Source organism: Archocentrus centrarchus, chromosome 22 (assembly GCF_007364275.1).
Source record: "Archocentrus centrarchus isolate MPI-CPG fArcCen1 chromosome 22, fArcCen1, whole genome shotgun sequence".
NCBI classification, from domain to species: domain Eukaryota; kingdom Metazoa; phylum Chordata; class Actinopteri; order Cichliformes; family Cichlidae; genus Archocentrus; species Archocentrus centrarchus.
Genome location: NC_044367.1, coordinates 26,497,210 through 26,517,544, shown reverse-complemented (window position 1 = coordinate 26,517,544; position 20,335 = coordinate 26,497,210). Strand labels below are relative to the sequence as shown.

Genomic DNA, 20,335 nt, shown 5'->3' with positions numbered 1-20,335 from the left:
AAAACAAAATATTTGGGATTCCAACAAAGAAGAAAAGCCAGTTGAGTCACAGCAGCAGAGAGATGATTTGTATAAATCACCATAAACACAGAACACACAGACATGCAAACCACAGTACTGCTGGTAAATATGCTTCTTTTTTTTTTTTTGCATCCTTTGATTGATGGTGGAAAACGCTGAGCTCAAAATCTTTAAAGGATGTGTGAACAGCCACGCAGAGTGGGCGGGAACCCTCAGAACCACGGCCCTGTACCATACCAGGAAATCAACAGATTCCTGGTACAAATGTGTGGCTGTCATATTAATGCCATCATAGTGCACTCCCTTAATGGGAACACAGCTGAGTCATGAACCACGATCAGTCATTATGGCTACCTCTTAACTGATAACTTGTGATGGTAGGGTGGGGCAACGACTCAAAAACAGCTGTCTAACATTTGCACACACATTCACACGCCATTAAACACATCGGGAGCAACTCGGGGTTCAGCATCTTGTCCAAGGACACTTTGGCACACAGACTGGAGCAGCCAGGGATCGAACCACCAACCTGCTCTACCTCCTGAGCCACAGCCGCCCCTGCTTAAAGCTTACGTAGTTTTCAAAAAAGCCCTGAAAGTTCGAGGTTTAGTCTCTTGCAGCAACGCCTCCAGCATCGTCGGGCCCCACCCTTTATAAAATACCTGTGCTGTCATCACTCACCTGTGAGAAGCAGTGAAGGATCTCTTCATTGTCACCTCCTGTTGCATCAAACTATTATTGACCTGTGACCTCCAGGATGTGTTCAGAGTTGGAGCTGTGGAGGTTTCAACAGTGGAAGCAGAACAAGAAAAAGGACAAAGGGAAGGATCTTCTATGTAGGACCAGAGATGGCAAAAATAATGAAATGAATTAATATGCTACTAAATGCACCAAAACTACAGTAATGTAAATTATTAAAAGGGAAAGAAGTCACATTTTACTTACATTTATTGTGCTATTATTTTGTTTAAATTATTGCAGTTTGACAACTTCATATAAACAAGAAAAAAAAAACTAACACAAACCAAAAAGTCTGGGTTACTATTCCCTGGTTTATTGTGGGTAGCAAAGAAAACCAGAATGTGTTAAAGACCAACAACGATGAGCCAGGCGACAGGAACCGTTTAGGAGACTCTTAAAGCTGCCTGTCGCCGACCTCTCCATGAAAAGACCCAAGTTAGAAACTTACAGAATTAAACAACTCGGCAATTTAATCAGGACTGTGCAGCAGGTTAAGAAAATCCAGCTACCTTTCCAGGTTTCTTTGGAAAGGACAGAAAAATTATGTGCGGCACAAAATAAGATAATAAAATAAGAGATAAGCAGGAGATGAGAAGCTGGGCTAGCAGACGTGTCAAAGCAGATACACGTAAACCCACAGCGACCTTTGACATGCCTCGTACGACACAAAGACGTACTCTGTAAGCGGTTTATTGAAAATACAGCAAACATGTTATTTAACACTGAACCCATTACAGAAAGCTGAAGATGTAGAATATATTTCACCGTATCGGGATGAGGAAAAAAAAAAAAACAGGTCTGGATCAATACTGCGAGGCTGAAACGTCCTTGTTTCCCAGAGAAATGCAGCACTCTGGACTTTTGCCTTTATTTGATACAAAAAATGGAAACAGAAGCACAAATAAGCACTGAAGCCTGGCACAAGCTCTGCCTTTGTGAAGCTTCTGCTTAATTTTAGTCTGGGCCCATATCAGAGTGACGCTGACTCAATTCAGTGGTTATTTGGAGCACATTATTCTGCTTTTTATTGTAAGGTGTGTGCGGTACTTTTTCAGACATGATGAAACTAAGTAAACCGCGAGAAGTTTGGGGGGAAAAAAGGATACTTTTTCAATTCTGTATCCTCCTGTGAGAGTAGGCCAGCATCAGATTCATTTACTCAGCTGAAATGAATTCAATATTTGAAGGTATGCAGAAAATAAAATTCAGTTTTAGGTTTTCTGTTAAACACAGTGGCAGTTACTTCATTTTTCATGATATCACAGGTGTTAAATTTCACTCTGATCATCGTGAAATGAAAAACAAAAAAACTTAAAGGACGTGGAAGAACTATATATATCTTCTCTCACTGGATATCACTACTTGTCTAAAAATGAAACATCATCATCTTTCCCTCAGTACATCACACATTTTCCACCTCAGGAGTCTTTTACAAAGATGTCTTTTTCAGAAGTTCATACAAAAATAGCAAGAACAAGATATACATATCAATGGGCTCTGTGCATAAAATACTGCTGATTTGCCTCAGGTGCACATCACGATGAGGACGTGTCTTCTTAACTGTTCGTGTAATTTCCGAGGAAGCTTTGACTGCACATAAAGAGAGGGTCCATGGAGGCCACTTTGGCTGCGATAAAAGAATGTATACAGTGGAGGACGGCTGTCAGATTAGCAAACTCCAGCTCCTGAAAAGCACGAGTCAAGGACAAGAGACACACTGATTAGTCCATTATGTTCAGAATTTAAATCACAGTATTTAAAAAAAAAATTAAGGGCTAATTGTGGTTTATTTCAGCTGGGACTTTTCCCCATTAATGCTGCAGTTGTGGCTCATGCTAACTGCACTCTCCACATCTGTCGCAGTATGAGTCGCACAAGTACAGGCAGCTCGGTATTTGGACAATGAATTTATCTTCTGGTGTTGCCTCTGCACACCACCGCAGTGGCTTTTCAGTCAAACAACACGTGATTAAGGTGCAGACACGCAGCTTTAATTCACGAGGTTTAACAGGTGTATTGCGTTAGGGGTTAAAGGCTCAAAAGTAATTGGACGATTGCTTGACAAGCAGTTTCGTGGCCAAGTGAGGCCTGTTCTCCTGTTATCTGATGGCAAAGCAAGCTGATCAAAGTTCTGGAGTTCATTGAACTTGTAGCTGTTCACTAGAACTTTCTCTATAAGGAGATGTCAAGGCCATCGTCTCAGGTAGCAAAAATTTCAGCTGAAGGCGGCTGCAGTAAAGGCCTGACGAGCATCTCTCCACAGGTTCTAGACTTCAGTGAATTTCCATTCAAGTATTGTAAAAATCTGTTAACATGTCCAAATAGTTTTGAGCCTCTGAAAATGGAAGCGCATGTATAAAAATGGCTGTAATTTCTAAACAGTTAACGGCATGTTTCAGTCCGCACTTCAATCATGTCTTGACTGTTTGATTTATGCAACAGAAACAAAACTACAACAACACAGGTTCGCTGTCCAAATACTTATGGTCCTAACTGCGCATCCTCTTGTGCGACTCATCATTTGTCTGAGTTTCTCGAGGACGAAGGGAGAAACATCCCATTCACCCTCTGAGCTACAACAACAGAAACACCAAAGCAGGACCATCTCCTGGAAAACTCAGATCTCCTTTTCTGTTTGCACAGTTTCCACAATTCAAGTAACAACTAGTTTAAAAGAACCCAGCTGACATTAAACACACCGTGTTTATTTAATTGGAATGAATAGAAGGAAAAAATTTTTATTACCTTCATTTCTATCTGCTTGCTTTCAGGATTCTTAAAAAGGAGCTTTACCCTGGTTTTACCATCATCAGAGGAGCCTTTAAGTTGAGAGAACTTATATCGCCATAGTATGGTCTGCAAGGGAAGGAAGGATTATAAAAACACAACAGAGGGATTTCAATAATGAGCAGAACGAGCTGCACGATCAAGAAGTGTCATTTTAATGCGCAATAACACTGAGGAAGCATACTGGACCATCTTTGAAGTTATTAAATGAAGAATTTTACCCAATGCAGAGCTGCTAAATTAATTTCAAACTGTTGTTTTAATAATGATAGCACAGCAGTCTTGAAGATATAGAAATCTTAATGTTAGAAAATCCTTTCTGCAAAATGTGAAATTTATTTTTAAATCCTACAAGAACCTGAGCGACCAGCACAAAGGAGGTTTTTAACTGCAGAGCAAGAACAGTAGAAGTATGCCAACAAGAACTGTGAACTCAGTAAAGCATCACCTTCGAAGTGCTCTCCGAGCAGGTGAAGCCCGATGCAAAGTCTATGGTGAAGCACAGCACATTCCCCTGGCTGCTGCACATGTAGCTTTTGGACTGGTGAGAGAGAATTTATATCTGTTAGCAAAGTGGCTGACATATTTCTGTATCACAAACACTCGTGATGACAAGTCTAAACGTCCGCTGTAAGAAACATGCACAGGAACACTTTAGTATTTGATGAAAAAGTACAGATTTAATTCAGTTTGATTTACTTAGTGCCAGCTGACAACAATCAGCTCAGAGCACTTTTCACTCTGAAGTTCCACGATGCGAATCTCCTGTTTCACCACACCCAAAGCTACGCTATTGTATTGAGATCTGGTGACTGGAGTCCATCTGAGGGCAATGAACTCAGAACACGGTCACATTCAAGAAACCAGTTTGAGCTTTTAGACATGGCGCACTATCCTGGTGGAAGCAGCCAGGATTTAATGTGCATAGTGTATACTGTGGTCATAAAGGGACGGACATGATCAGATGATCCAAATGCTGCAGCAGAAATCGAGACTCGCCAGACCAGGTGACATTTTTCCAATGTGCTAGTGTCCAATTTTGGCGATCCCGTGTGAACTGTAGCCTCAGTTTCCTGTTCTCAGCTGACAGGAGTGGCTGCTGCATCCCATGAGCTTCAAAGTATGACGTGGTGTGTGTTCAGAGATGCTCTTCTGCATTCCTTGGTTGTGGTTATTTGAGTTACCTTCCTATCAGTCTGAAGCAGTCTGGCCTTTCTCCTCTGACAGCAGAGAGCTGCTGCTCCCCGGATATTTTCTCTGTTTTTCGGACCATTCCCTGTAAACCCAGAGATGCTTGTGTGGGAAAATTCCAGTAGTAGAAGTTTCTGAAGTACTCAGATCAGACCGTCGGGCACCAACGACCACGCCACGTTCAAAGTCACTTAAATCCCCTTTTTTCTCCATCATAATGCTCAGTTTTAACTTCGGAAGATCAGCTTGACCATGTCTACATGCCTAAATGCACTGTGTTACTGCCATGGGCTTGAGCGATTAGATATTTGTGTTAACGTGCTGTTGAACAGGTGTACCTAAAAAAGTGGCTGGTGAGTATATATTGTGAACAAACACTTGATCCTTTAGTGTGAAAGATGAGGGTATTAAAAAAATGATCTTCGTCCGGTGTGTCTTCCAGCTCACAATGTTAAAGGAGTTATTTAATTTTTCATTATTTTGTTTTGTTTTCTGCACTTTGTTTCCTACTGTGGGATATCTCACTGCTGCGGCGTGGATCTTCATGCAAACCGTACGTGTTTGTTGTCTTAATTGTGTTATAACTGTTTCACACTCACAGTATTTCTTCACTCATACCTCATATGCATTTCCCATGTGGCGGCCTCTCATGAAAGTCTGACATGCTAGGATCTGATAACAAGAGCAAATCTGCTTTTTTTTTTTTATTTAGCTCCTGCACGAGCTGTTGGCGCACGCAGCATCCCGTGCGGTCGCCTGATGACACACGACACACATGACAGGAAATCTATTTTAAAAAGCTATAAATCTTTAACATTCATTTTGCTGCTGGAACACAAACAAGCATGTGTTCTCCAATTCTTTTCACGCAAATCTTTTGAAAGCACCGATGTGTAAGCTTTTCAGCCTCTGAGGGGGCATTATGCCTCAAAAGGCTTTTCTTGCCTCACGACTTCATTTTTCAATTGCGTGGTCCACTCAATCGGAATGGCAAGAAGTGTATTCTGATTTTTCTATTTGTGCTATATTTTCATTTTATTTCCACAGACAGCCGGGCCATGGTGATTTTAATTATACAGTGCAGTGTGCAGAGAATGTGGCGAGGGACTGTACAGTCCTTTTACTCAAAGTGTTTTGTGCTCACAGACCTCAACCGCCCTGTCTTTAGTGGTGTCGTGAATTCAGCTGTGAAAGGAATGGAGGGGAAAAAGAAAGCGCTGTGGCAGGCCAGCTGCTAAGTTCTGTCACCAAATGTAAAACCGTGTTGTGGCATGGTGAGCAGTGACTACACTTCAGTAATTGGAGTGGATTTTTCTGAGGGAATTAGCAACATGAAATATTTTTTAAAGAAAATCCCCTTAAAAGTCTGACAAAAGTAGGTGCATATGTGCAGAAGGGAAAAGAAACATACTGTAGGATAGAGGAACACGCATGAGTGTGAAGAGCCGCTCTCTCCTTCCATAATTGATCATAAAAGGTGCTGAGATTAAAAAAAGAAAAAAAAAAGGAGGGTAGCAATGAAGACTGTGAAAGCCACAGATGCATCTTTTTGAAAATGGTGGCACACACACTTAAAAGAAGTTGCTACATACATACATACTGGCACAAAAAGCTCCAACCTGAGGCAATGTTCAGCTGACCTCTGACCCCACCGTGTGTCACTGTACTTCACTGCACCTGACCGAGACGCCGACCGAGGAAGAGAGGTTGTGTTGGTGCAAACACAGAAGCCAATATCTTAACATGAGAGTCTATGAAGAAGTGTGGACCCCCCCCCCCCCCCATACCATCACACAGACACACTAAATGAATATAAACTTTGTATTTACCATGATTACAGCACATTTTCATTTTCATCATTTTGAGCATGAGGTTGGCTTATTTTATGGCTGCATACCTTCTAAAAGAAGTTACACCCATTGTCACTGCTGGGTAAAGTGTGCTCTATTGTACTTCTAACCACACCCAACAATGCCACCATGTACTGAACCCGCCCTTTGTACATGACAGGGAGCACAAGGACTTCAGCTGCTGGATGTCAGCCAGACACTTTAGCTGGTGTTAAGCTGCTTATAAAATGTGTCACTGCCTATTGTTTCCCAAAGACACGACTTTCATTGTTTACAAAGTAAAAGGTAGGGCTGGTCCAAATGCTGTTTTTAGAGCCATGTGTCTTTATGATTTGATGCAGATTTCCATCAGGATGGATTTTCATGACCATTAGTCTGTGACTACATACTTACATAGATTTGATGCTAATAAGCAAATATTAACAGGCAAACAAATGAGGATAAACATGTAAAACATCACACCTGCCATTCTGTATTTGATTGTAATTGTGAAAGTAAATACAAAGTAAACTAGAACTATGGGAAAAATATGTATTTTCTAAAGAATGTTCATGAAGTTAAATACCTGCAGTATTTTTGGGATCCCACATTGTAGCAGTTAGTAAAGCTTGAATATACTGAAGGAAAAAGAAGCAAAATTAAAATATCACTGAGCAAAATTAGAGTAACACTGACTAAAACTAAATTTCCAGAGACGAACTATATTAAAATCAGGTGCCTAAAATAACACTTTTGGTAAGTAAACTAATAGTAAAATAATTATTGCAAATAATAGTTGATACCAGTGCAGCTTGCCAAGGTTAGAAATCATTGCATTTCCTGCTTTGTGTCAGGAAACATTATAATAATATTTGAATATCCAGCCACACAAAAGTGCTGACAGACAATCCATGAACATCTGTAAATACATAAACTGTAAATCACCTGTTTCTGATGTGTAATTATGTAATTACGATCTGATGAAAAGCTTCTGAAACAGGTAAAACCGGTGTCAGTCATCTGTGTCAATCATCTGCAAAATTTAAAGCTGATGCACTTCAGAGGCCAAGTGCGCCATCTACAGGGAGAGGCAGAGTTTGCAGGAGACCTGGTACATTTTTCACGTTTTACCTTTTTTCTCTATGCATTGTCAATTTTTGTTCTATTTCTATTTTATATAAAAAAAAATATAAAATTTTGTTATTACAACATTTAATTTTTTACAGCGCAGGTAGGACCCCTGCTCAGCAGGAACGTCACCTCGTTTTGAAGAAAAACTAAATTTTCGAATCCAGATTTCATTAGACACCTAAAAGCGAGGACATGAAACCTGCCGAGAGGATTCCCAAGCAAACAGGTGGCAATATATGCTCAACCATAGAGAAATATTGGCAAACAACAAGCTTATCAATAAATAAATAAATAATAAGAGTGCACAGTCTCATGTCAAAAAAAGGAGATGAAGGCACTTTGACATTGGAGACAAAAACTTAATTTTCCTTGGGTTGGCTGGAGGTGCAGCAGTTTATTGAAACATGTACAAACATACATGGAAATACAGCATCCAAATCAGAAACAGTTCTAATGTCATTATTTGGTGAGGCCACCTTTCTCCTTCAGCACAGTCTGAACTCTCCGAGGCAGCTTTCTGTAATTTCTTTAAGCAGTCTTCAGGAACAGTTCTCCAGGCTTCTTGAGGAACATTCAAAGCTCTTCTTTAGATGTTTCTGCCTTTTGTTCCGTTCTGTCAGGATGATCCCACACTGCTTCGATAATGTTGAGGCCTGAGCTCCGAGGAGGCCAATCCATGACTGATAGAAAAGTACCATCAGATTCTGGTCCACCATGCACTGCCACGCAACTGAAGCTTTTATTACACTGCCAATGTAATAAAAGCACACCTGATAGTGTTTCACTGCATGTTTTTCTGTGTTCATAATTCCATCAGTTTTAACAAGATCTCCAACAGCACTGTCTGAAACGAAGCCCAAACTATGACACATTTGAGCCCAAAAATTTTAAAATTAGATTCATCCCTCCATCAGACCCGTTGCCACTGATTTTCTTGTTCTTGTGTAATGTGGCGTACTTCAGCCTTTTCTCACCGTCTCCCTTCCTCAAGAATGGCTTCTTGACAGCCGCTCTTCCACTGAGACCTTTCTGAGGCTTCAGTGGACAGTAGACGGATGAACTCTCAGGTCCTGTGTCAGATCTTTGCTGCATTTCTTTCTATTTCTTAAGGACATGACTTTCAGATACTGTTCATCTGCTGTTGTAGGCCTGCCACTTCTTTTGTCCTCCACTTGTCCAGCTTCCTCACATTTATTAAGGACACACTGCACACCATGCCAAGATACGCCAAGTCTTTGGGAATCACCTTCTTGGTGCAACAATAGTATTTTATGAGTAGTATTTTATTGAACTGTATTAACTTTGGCACTTTTTGTAGATTTAACCAAGTAAATTGGAACAACTTAAAAAAACAAACAAGCTGAAAATGAGTGAAAAAGCAGCCAATTTATCAAGAAGATCTTCATAAATCCTGGAGAACTATTGCTTAAGAGCACATTTACCAGCATACCTGTGTGTATGTGTGGTCAGGCCAAATAAGAACAGTTCTGTAAAACCCAAACATGTGTGAGATCCATGCTTTGGTAAGGATTTTGGAAACAGGAAATTGAAAATTATTTTTGGTGATATTTCAACTTCTAGAATGCTGCAAACGTGAAACATGACAAGCTTAAAGACCCCCATCAGTGGCGTGCTGGGTTTCATCACCTCCAAATAACAAAAAGAGTAAAAATTAGAAGACGCAGGCTGGATAGTTTTGTTAGTTATACCCCATACTCACACCCATCAGCAGTGTTTATGTAATACCCTGATCCAGTCAATTTGAAGGTTAGTCTACGCTGGATTCTGCTGAGTGCTCCTCAAAATCCACAGGAGGCTCGCCTAATTGGCTTGAGAACAGAGATTCACAAGCAAATTGAAACCCTTCATCACTTTCATTGGCTTCCCAAAGGATGGTGTCCCACATTTGCATCATTAAAGACTGAAAAAATGCTACATTACCATATTTATGTTTGCTTTCATACTAATAGGGAGAGAAACTGCCCATGCACCCCTGTCTTGGTCACACTAAATGTTTCACTGCCTTGGTGTTGGCAATCAGAAATGTTACCTGTATCTATAATGTCATTCAAACACATGCAGAAATGCAAACATCTTGGACATCAATCAGTGGTTTGACATCAGATTGCATTGTTGGAGATGTGTGTCAGTCTAGCTGCTTAGCCTGGAATTCAGATTGTCCAGAATGTCACTCACAATTTTACAACTGACACTGATGTCACATCAAGAGTGGATTCAGCCAATCATTAGCTGGCAAAGAGCTGACTGTGTGACTGCAGCATCAAACGCCCCTGCATATTACTGCTCCCCTTTGAAGCTAACGTCTGGCACAGCAGAGGAACGGGATATTGTTAAAGCAGAGAGAGGATGAAATCAGGTCTATTCTTCATCCATCCTGCAGTCTGGGTTCGCTTCTGCGCTGGAAAAACACACGGCCAGTTAATGCACGAATGTGTCCATGCCTTTTATGTTGACTATAAGCAAATACATTAACAATCACACAACTTTCCCTCCGACTTTTTTTCTCCCTTTGTTTGTGTACCTCTTTGTCATCCCGCTGCACTGCTAACATCTATCATGCAGCACAGGCTGCACAGACGAGACAAAACCTGGACAATCAAGTTAATGTTCCACTTCTTAAGCACCCGCCGCCAAGTTAACAATTTAATCTTTATATGGCATGACTCAATAGGACACATTTCACCCACAAATCATCTGCCATTAACATTCCCATTTATAATAATAGTACACTAGACCATTATCTTATTAAAAATTGGCAGCAGCCTCTTTAACATGCATGCATGAAAATGAAAGCAGACTGATTCAGTGATCCTAACTTACCCCCCTGGATTGCTGCATATAATATTCACTGTTCTCTGCGTGTGTTATTTCAATGCAAACAACTGCCTGCTGAGCGCCGTCTTCCTTATTTAGTTACAATTTCTACGTCCAAGTTACTTCTGAAACAATGGATCCTTGATTTCAGACAGAAGCAGACAGGGCAAGCTTCATATTTCTTGACAGTAATTACATACTTTTCTCAAGCACTTTTTTTTTTTTAAAGCTTTTAACATGCAAAGATAACATCTGCATGTGTTGGTTGAAAACTGCCTCTGGCTGACTATTATCTCTCTTCCAATGATGCAGCCAGTTCTGCTCCGTATCTTAGTACAGGTCTGAAAACTGAATATTACACAGGGTTACACAATGTAGGGTTCTATTTCTATGAGACATTTTTATGAGAGGATGCAATCAACAGGCCAGATCATCTTTGAATTTCTTTTGCCGGTGACAGTCTCTCTCTGTGGATAGGATCTCTTCTACACTGGTGGAAAGATGATGTTTCCAGATAACTTATTACAACAGAAACCTTGTAAAGCAGATCTCAAATTAAATTTGAGACTGGAGCTAATGGTTTGTTCTAAATGAACACTGTATTTGTCAGTTAAAGTACCGCAGCCAGTGGGACTGTTCCTGCTGCACGGATATAACTCCACTGTCAACACATCAGCATTGAGGGCTCATCCTCTTTGAAAGGGAACGTCAACAGTCCTCGAGGTCAATTTAACAGCAAACAAGCAATCAAAACTGTCCCCTCCACTGACAGCTGCGCGGCACGCCGCTGCACTCGAACAATTAACCAACCATCCACAAGCGCAGAGCGGTGACCGAGGCTACCACAGCAACACTTTATTTTGAAAGTTTTCTGGTGCGACCCAAGCACAAGACTTAAGTTAAACTCTTAAACTCTGATATTTTCCACAGCTGGCTTTCACAAGATGGAAAAAAAAAAAAGCAGAACAGGACTATTGATATTCCATTATGTAATCATGTAAGTGAGCTGTCACCCCAAAAGATCTCGTCCTAGAAAGCAACACTAGGTTATCAGTGTAGGCGGCAAGGTACTCAAACAGAAATGTGAGCAGTTGGCTGAACACTGGAGCCAATAATATGCTGTTTAATCCATTAATTACACTTTAGCTCTTGGGACTTTGGTTTATAAAGACCGACTCAAACTGCTGACTGGAGAAATGCAACATTTAAACAGTCCTGCGATGGTGCCAACTTTTTAAAAAAAACTATATTCATATCATTGAACTCCTACAAAACAACGGTGTCTCTTTACGTCACCACGTGGAGTCTCACTGTTAACAGATGATTTTATCGCTCTTATATTACTTTCTTTTAGCATAGCAGACTATTATTTTATTACATAACAGCCACTTTAAAAGATATGGTGAGTGCATAAAAATATTCTATTAACTACACCCACTTTTTATAAAGCACTGAGTGAACCAGCGAGCCAGTCTGTGTTTCTCCCACAGTTGGATTGTTAGCTGATCATATATTTATTTTATTTTTTTGCAATGCTCTGTGCCTGAAGAAATTAGCGTCTGCCCTGTTTGGCCCACAGAGCCGTGCATGAGCTCACTGCGCTCTGATCTTGTAACTGTAGCAGCAAAGTCAAACATAAATCAAATATTTTGTTCAGTCATTTCTTCGTTACGACGACGGCGTGTTTGGGCTCACAGGTGGAACGCTTTAAGTCACCAATCATGAACATGTGAACATGCAGAGAACAAACCGAGTTAAATATAAACACTGTTGAGTTGGAGCAGTTAAAAACTCGCCCCCCCTCCCTCCCCCTCCCCTCACACATGCTGAACGTCTAATGCCAATACATTTATTCCCTTCTTTGTGACTCATAGCGTATTTATGGTGGCTGCCATGAGCACTGAACTGGGCTTTTCCATTTGGAAGTGTCTCATCCAGTGTTTGAAGACGGGTCCAGATTCAGCCCTCTGAAAGGCTTAGGGAAGCAGCATGATGTGCAGCTCAGAGAGCTCAGAGATTTGCCAAACCACCAATTTTGCTCATATTGTTAAAGTTCCTTCTGCTGCAGAACCGAAACAACCTGTTTTGCAATGCTCGTGTAGATAAAGAGTGAATCTCATCTTTATGCGGTTTATCCAGCTAATGCTGGTTTCACATCTAACACCCCAGAGCTTATAGATTGTGTGAGGTGACACAGAACAAAGAGCAGCATATAAGCCTGCAAAGCCGCTGTGGGCAACGCCATCGGTCCATTATGCTGCGAAGCCAACGTTTTTAGGGTCAGATTTCAATTTATTTCAACTCTGGGTGGGAGATTAAAAGTTTAGAGGAAGTACAATGCAGCGCTAATTTGACCTGAAATTTATATTTCGGATTTTCAGGCACCTTCAAATCTGTTGAACTGCAATTCTTCCAAGTTAAAGTCTTTTGACTTAAAAAGAGTTAAAGGCAAGAGTTCCCCCAACTCCCCAAGGCTGTGAGGAAAGCAGAGGCCCCGGACTCACTGCAAAATGTGTCGGTCCACAGAGAAGAATTTATTTTTACTATATCGGCCCTTAAACTGTGAGCTCCCAACAGTTTTCATGGAAAATTGCAGGGGTGGGACTCGTTACTCTGAGAACGTAGCAAAATGAAAAGGGAGCTGTCTAACGTATGGTTAACACTGTGAAAAGGTCTATTTTAATTAAAGTCATGACATTTTCATACACACAGCAAAGCGAGTTTTAACGAGTGAAAATTAAAGTCATTGTGAAAATATAAGGGAACAAAGTCTGAAGTAATATGAAATTAATTGCATAAAATTGCATTTTACATCCTGCCATCTAACAAAGATACCAATTCTGTATCTGATCAAATGGGACATAACCTATCCACCCCCCGACCAGAAAAGTGTTTTGTGATGTCACAGCGAGTGAGCGAGCATCCGTTCAGTGAAGATTTGCGCCAAATTTGAAGTAATTCCTTAAAGGTGAGCGATCACGTTCATGAGAACTGTACGCATAAATCCAGATAATCATCCTGAACAAGTCTCCAGCCACAGCTGATCCCTGCATGGACACACAAGAACAATCCTCCTACACAGAGAGTGGAAACCAAAAACTAAACACACACACACACACACACACACACACACACACACACACACACACACACACACACACACACACACACACACACACACACACGGGAGAGAAATCTCAAGAGTTGCGAAAATACATGATAGATGATACATGATAGAAACTGGTTTTACTAAATAAATGAAGCTGTGGTTGTTTCTTTTTTTTTTTTTTAAATATAAAAACAAAGGTTATTATCACACTGAGCGACAAACTCTACATTCTTAATATTTAACAAATTCACAAAGCCATCTCGCTCGTTATCTCAGTACCAACGAAGCTACACAGCGTCTCAAACTGTGCCCATCTGCCTTAAGATCTTACTGATCAGAGGAATTTCTGTTTTCAAACTGCTGTAAAGTTTACACTCGACTTCTAGGCCACCCATTTTAACAAAATGCAAGCACACCAGTGACTTCTTTGACATAAAGTCAAACCAAAAATAATGCATTAATCATAAAAGCATACTAGTGCATCTAAAAAAAGAAAATAATATTGTAAAGAAGTTCAATTTTTCCCCTTAATGTAATTCTAAAAAGTAAACTTTCCTACATTCTATATGCATTACATGTAAAGTGGAACAGCTCATGAAAATCAGAAATACAGCATTTCAAATTGTTTTTGTTTCAACTTTGAGTAAATTCCTGTTCAAACAGCACAAACACTGCATCTCTCTCAGCCTACTTTAATACATGCAACCACAATCTTGGGGAAGACTGCTGACACGGCAGCTGTCCAGATGACGATCATCGACATCCTGCACAAGGAGAATAAGCCACCGAAGGTCATCGCTTCACGGAGTGCTGTATCGAAGCATATTAACGGAAAGTTGGCTAGAAGAGAAAAGTGTGCATGGAAAAGGTGCACAAGCAACAGGGATGACGGCAGCCTTAAGAAGACTGTCAAGAAAAGAGCTTTATAAAGAGTGGACTCATCGTGGTGTCGGTGCATCGAGAGCCACCATCACCTGATATCTTCAGGAAAGGCGCCACAACTGTCACTTTCCTGAACCAGAGACAGAGTCAGTAGCAGTTTGCCTGGGCTAAAATGTTAATTTTACATTTCATTTGGAAATCAAGGTCCTAGAGTCTGGAGGAAGAGTGGAGAGGCACAGAATCCAAGGTGGTTGAACCCCAGCATGAATTTTCTGCAGTCTCTGATGATTTGGGGTTCTGTGCCATCGGCTGGTGTTGATGGTGGTTGGTTCACTGTGCACAGCATCTACCAGGAGATTTTAGAGCACTTCACGCTTCCCACTCATCCCATCCTCAACACAGCAAAGACAAAGGAGTTGATCCTGGACTTCAGGAGACAGAGGCCCCTCATCCATCGCCCCATCACCATCAGCGGCGAGAGAGTGGCGGTCGTGCAGAGCGTCAAGTACCTCAGGGTCAGCATCAGCCACCACGACATGACCTGGACCGTCTACATGAACAGTCAAGAAAGGTCTCCAGAGGCTTCACTTCCTGAGGTGCTTGAAGACAGCGTGACTCCCACAATAGCTGCTGGTGAGCTTCTACAGGTCGCCATCGAGTCCCTCCTCACATACTGCATCTCAGCGCGGTACTCTGGCTGCACTGCAGACAACAGAAAAGCTCTCTGCTGAGGGGATCACCGGCGCTCGGCTCCCCAGACTAGAGGACATTCACAGGACCTGCTGCACCAGGCGGGTCGCAGCCATAATCAGGGGCATCACCGCCTCTTCACTTCAATAACACCTCAGCAGTGCCACAAGCTGATCACTTCTGTGCCAAGCTGCACTGATGCAGTAATTCATGGTAGAGCAGTCCAACTAATTATTGAGTTATGCAACATACTCATCAGAAGCTGGACATTTTTGTGTTGTAAGTCCTTTGATGTTAGGGAAGATTGTAATAATCTGAGACATTAGATTTCTAATCTTCATGACCTGAAATCACTTCATGGCCATGCACACAGAATTTATGATTTTTTTTTTTTTCCAAATGAACCTTTTTCTTCTTTTTGCTTAGTTGCTTAACCAATGAGAATTTAGATCACTCAATCATATCAGCCTACCAACCAGCTGATCCGGAGACTACAGGTGTAGTTAACAGCACCGTCTCTGATACAGACTACATCAGATTCCCAGGAGGAAATTCTGGCAAATGTCACCAGAACTGATAGAGACATTATTGTGCAGAATAAAAAATTTTATGCTGCTGTATGTAAGACACACACGTCCCCTCTACAGTCGCTAACAGTTAACAGTTATTTAGGCTTAGGAATTAGCATCTGCCAAATTAACTGGAGAATGTAATTGAGTCCTGTGGAATTATGACTCTAAACTCTCAGTGACCACATGAGCTCTCTGGACATAAAGGGATTATACATGGTTCCTAAGGCTTTCAGACTGATGGGTTTTGCCTGCACCCCATGCCGAGTCAAAGATGCTGCTTGCTGGTATTATACCCTCGTACGGTATGCAGTACGGAGTATGCTGGTGAAATAAGAAGTCATTTAATTATGCCTGGTTCCCATGTTGACCCGGAAAGGATTTCAGATTGTGACTGTGTGATTTAAATAGCTTCTGACAGGTGCTCTGCTTTGTAATATTTATAAATGTCCCTACTTAAGGGTCCCGAGCACCAAAGCCCCACGGCTTCATGGTGTTTTTAGCCTTTATCTTTGGTTGGCCGCACTTCAGGGGTGAAAGGGTGGGAATGCAGAAAAATTAAAAAAGGCACTGCTGGCCATCTCATGAAGAGTCTGACCTGACATGTGCCATACTTTCTTAATCCTTGAATATAATGTGTGGACATGGCTGAGTGGGGGATTGCAAAGCTCCATGAGAAACTAATGATACAGACAGAGATGACTGCAATTGGGCCTTAAGCAAGGAACTCTATATCTGTGCTCATGATTATACCTATTACAGTACTGTAGGTGAATCAAACTTGCTTTATTTCCCCTCCTCAACCGAGGCTTGAATTAAAAGAAGCTCAGGATCACTTTAGTAATAACGCTGGAAAAGGGAAGAATCAGACAGTGCTGATGAAAGCTCGATCACACAGACTCATGTGCGGAGCTGTCTGTTATGCAGACTTTGGACTTGTTGTGAAAACTTTGCTCTTGCCTGATATCTAACATTTCTGCATTACTGCAAGTCCTCAGATAATTCAGCTCTGAATTTAAAGCGGCACAAATGGATTCACAGAAGGTGCTTTATATCGTGGTGAAAATGAAAACGAAGAACTGGCCACGTTCCATTCTGCGTTCCTTCTCTGTGATGTGAGGAATGTTTTCAGAGCTGCAGAGCAATTTCCATTTTAAAAAGTACAGATGAGGAGATGGATTTAAATTTTTTTTTTACTTTCAGTGATGGGCAGAAGCATATGGCTGGTTTAACACGCTAACCCTCAGTGACATCCTTAGTTTTCTTTCCCTTAATGAATCCTAATCAAACACATGGGACTGAGGTTGCAAAAGCTCCACTGGGCGACACGGGAGTGTGAAGGTTACTACTCTGACCTGTGCCTGCATGGGTCTCCTCTGGGTACTCCAGCGGTTAAATGTAGCATGTAGATGGAGGTAGACGGAGGCAGATGACACCCCCCACGCCCAGGTGCAGCAGAAACAAGAAGAGTTTAAAGCACTTTGGGCTGCAGTCATAAAGTGTATACTAATAAAATACTAATAAAATAACAGAGTCAAGAATTTTAGACATCCAAACTTAAGCACAGACTTTTGAGATGTTCTGTAACACACATTGTAACACACCGAATTCTTACTCAGGTAAGTCCATTAAAAATGCTTCAAAAGGCTCTAGAGATCCAGTTCAGTGACTCCAGTTAGCACAGGCCTAGAAGAAGCCAACTTTCTACAGCTGCCTGATTTAGGACACCTGCCAATGTGCCCCTGACTCCAGTATCCAAACTGATAAGCAATAACATTTCCACCCACTACTGGTAAGTAAATATTACTGAGCTCAACAGCTGGAGTCCCCAACTGCCCAGCTGTGCTCCATTAGACTACTGGAAACAAAGTGGGGGACATGCCAGGATTAAATCTTCACTGTACCATTACTGAAGTTATTTGCTATCCCTGTGCAGGTCTTCTATTTGCTTTCCATCATTTTTCTCTCCTAATGTAAAGGAATAAGAAACACATTTAAAATGATTCTAGCCATGTATCTTTTTTGAGCACATGTTGCTGTTAATGGTGGTTACACAAATGACCCCAGCTTAAAGATGTTTAATGCAGCTGTTTCCATCATTTTACTGGGAACAAATACAGAAAAATGTGTCCAGTTAAATTCATCCACAGCTTCCAGCCAGCTACAAATGAGGATTTCCAGGTGTCACCTGCAGGTCATCTCCCGAGCTGCCGGTGTTACTTGTTTGGATTCTTTATTATTTATTAAAAAAAAAAAGTTGATTCACATCAAACACATTAATATTAAAATGGCTTACTCCTGTTTTATCATGAATTCATGATAGCAGAAACTGACAATTATTGACTTTTAAGGCGCGGAAATTTACACAAAGAAAATGACGGAAATGAGCAGAAAAAAGAAAAACCACGTTTCTGTTTTCAGATGGAACATCAAAGCTGAGAAAACAGAGCAGGTATCGACTAAGTGTTTCAGATTTTAAAATGAATTGTGTGTTGCGAGATGGAAATTTCTCACATCACACTGCACTCTTCCACGGTTCACACAATTAAGACACTCCAACACAAAGACTGCAAATAAAAACAAAGGTCAACTGCAGTCTTTGTATATAGTATAGCTACACATTTTCTAAGTTACAAATCTCAGATGATTTCTTTTTGTCTCTCACACACACACACACACACACACACACACACACACACACACACACACACACAGACACACACAGACACACACAGACACACACAGACACACACAGACACACAGACACACACACACACACTAAGGGTATAATCCATTGCTGTCACTTTATTTTGCATCTGCAAAATAAAGTGACAGGTACACTGTAGTGGAGAGGCAACAGCACGACAGCCTGCAGAAGGGTCCGTGGACCATTACTCTCTGCTTATCGCTCCGTCCATCTCACTCCTATTAGTATGAAATAGCATCTGCTGCCTATTCAGGCTACACAAGGCAGTCCAGTTCCTCCAGGGTGGCACATTCTTTTCGAGCCGTTGCAATGAGGTTTGCTGTGTCTCTAAAGAGGGTGCTGGAGATACCGGGAGATGGGCTGTTACACAAGGAGAGCTGGACGAAGCCATAGGAGGGCATCAACCCAGCAGCAGGACCAGTATCTGCTCCACTGTGTGAGGAGGAACAGGAAGAGCACTACCAAAGCACTTTAAAATGACCTGCAGTGGGGTACTCGTGCATGTTTCTGATCGAACCATCAGATCTCCTGCTCACAGACCAACAGTGTGCAGCTCAGTGGACATCTGCCAATGAACTGGTGCCTATACTGGTGCCCTGATCTCAAAACTAATATTTTGAGAATAGAAAGCCCTCTGTTTGTTCTTATTTTTATCGTTTGTGTTGACATTGTCAGTGAATTGATGATGCCTGATGATCAGCCTTGAATAATAATTACAAAAAGCTAGCTGCAACCATGTCACTCAACACGCCATATTTACTAGGAGCAGCATTTGAGCCATCTAACAACTGTTAAAACAGTATACCTGACATTACACACAGGTATGACACTGGCATAATGAAGTGAGACCCAAAGTGCTGCATCAAGTGTTTTGGGGATCCAGCTGGTCCCATATGTGCGTACTGGACAATAAATAGAAGCCAAGTCAACCAAACGATGAAACATAACTGAAAATTAAAACCGCAAGCGGTGATATCGGGCCCTCGCACTCCCTGCGCGTCGACCCGTGCCGCACTCGGAGGTCTTGTGATCGTGATGGTGTACAGAAGGTCTGTAGAAAGTTGAATTCTTTTATAGGAAAAGATATCTTTTGCTCTCGGCATAGACGCAATGGAATATTTGGGGGTGGGGTCACGGCTCCAGCATGCAAAATAGGGCATGGGTCTGATAGACCGTTTTGATCAGGATGATGTCAAGAATGTTGAAACACATTTTCATACATTTCCGAGAAACTAAGTCTGTGGATGCTATACAAAATTTCATTTGCTTCTGTAGGGGGCGCTCTTGCAGCTACGTATAGCCTTGAATCCATAGTTATGGGTTCAGAGTGGCTGTGTACATGAGTGATTACATTTTCAGGCAGATTGGGCATAGCATGTACAAACACGTGCCCAAACAATTTTGGTCGTGATTGAGAAAAATGAAGGCCAACTTCAATGGCCTGGTGTGACAACACCATTTAATATTTTGTCAAGATTTCCACAATATTTGATGGGCTCCTTGTCTAGATGATGTGGAGCAAATTTGGTCTCACTGTGTAAAATGCCCTAGGAGGAGTTCATTCAAATAGCAGGCCTGAAAATGGCAAAAATTGACACTTTCAATTGAAGATGGCGGACTTCCTGTAGGGTTGGGAGTATGGGTCCAAGAGACTTTTTTGTACGTCTTAGGATGTTACATGAGTGTGCACAATTTCAGAGCTGTAGATAAAATGTAGCTCTGGGGCTAGCTAAAAAACATGCTATTTTATGATATTCTAATTCTGTGGACGGTCATACAAATTTTCATTTCCTTCTGTAGGGGGCGCTATTGCACCTACAGTCTTGAATCTGTAGTTATGGAT

General features: G+C 41.4%; 1 protein-coding gene across 1 annotated transcript in view; it reads right to left on the bottom strand.

The window, feature by feature from the left end:
• Positions 1–1,211: 1,211 nt before the first annotated feature.
• sntg2 (syntrophin, gamma 2) overlaps positions 1,212–20,335 on the bottom strand; it is a 115,526-nt gene continuing 96,402 nt past the window's right edge. Inside the window, exons 15-17 of the mRNA XM_030718462.1 lie at positions 3,998–4,090; positions 3,508–3,618; positions 1,212–2,447 (exon numbers count right to left, since the gene is read on the bottom strand). Of these exons, the coding sequence (XP_030574322.1) occupies positions 2,319–2,447; positions 3,508–3,618; positions 3,998–4,090 (333 nt within the window). The 3' untranslated portion in view covers positions 1,212–2,318. The remainder of the gene's footprint in view (positions 2,448–3,507; positions 3,619–3,997; positions 4,091–20,335) is intronic.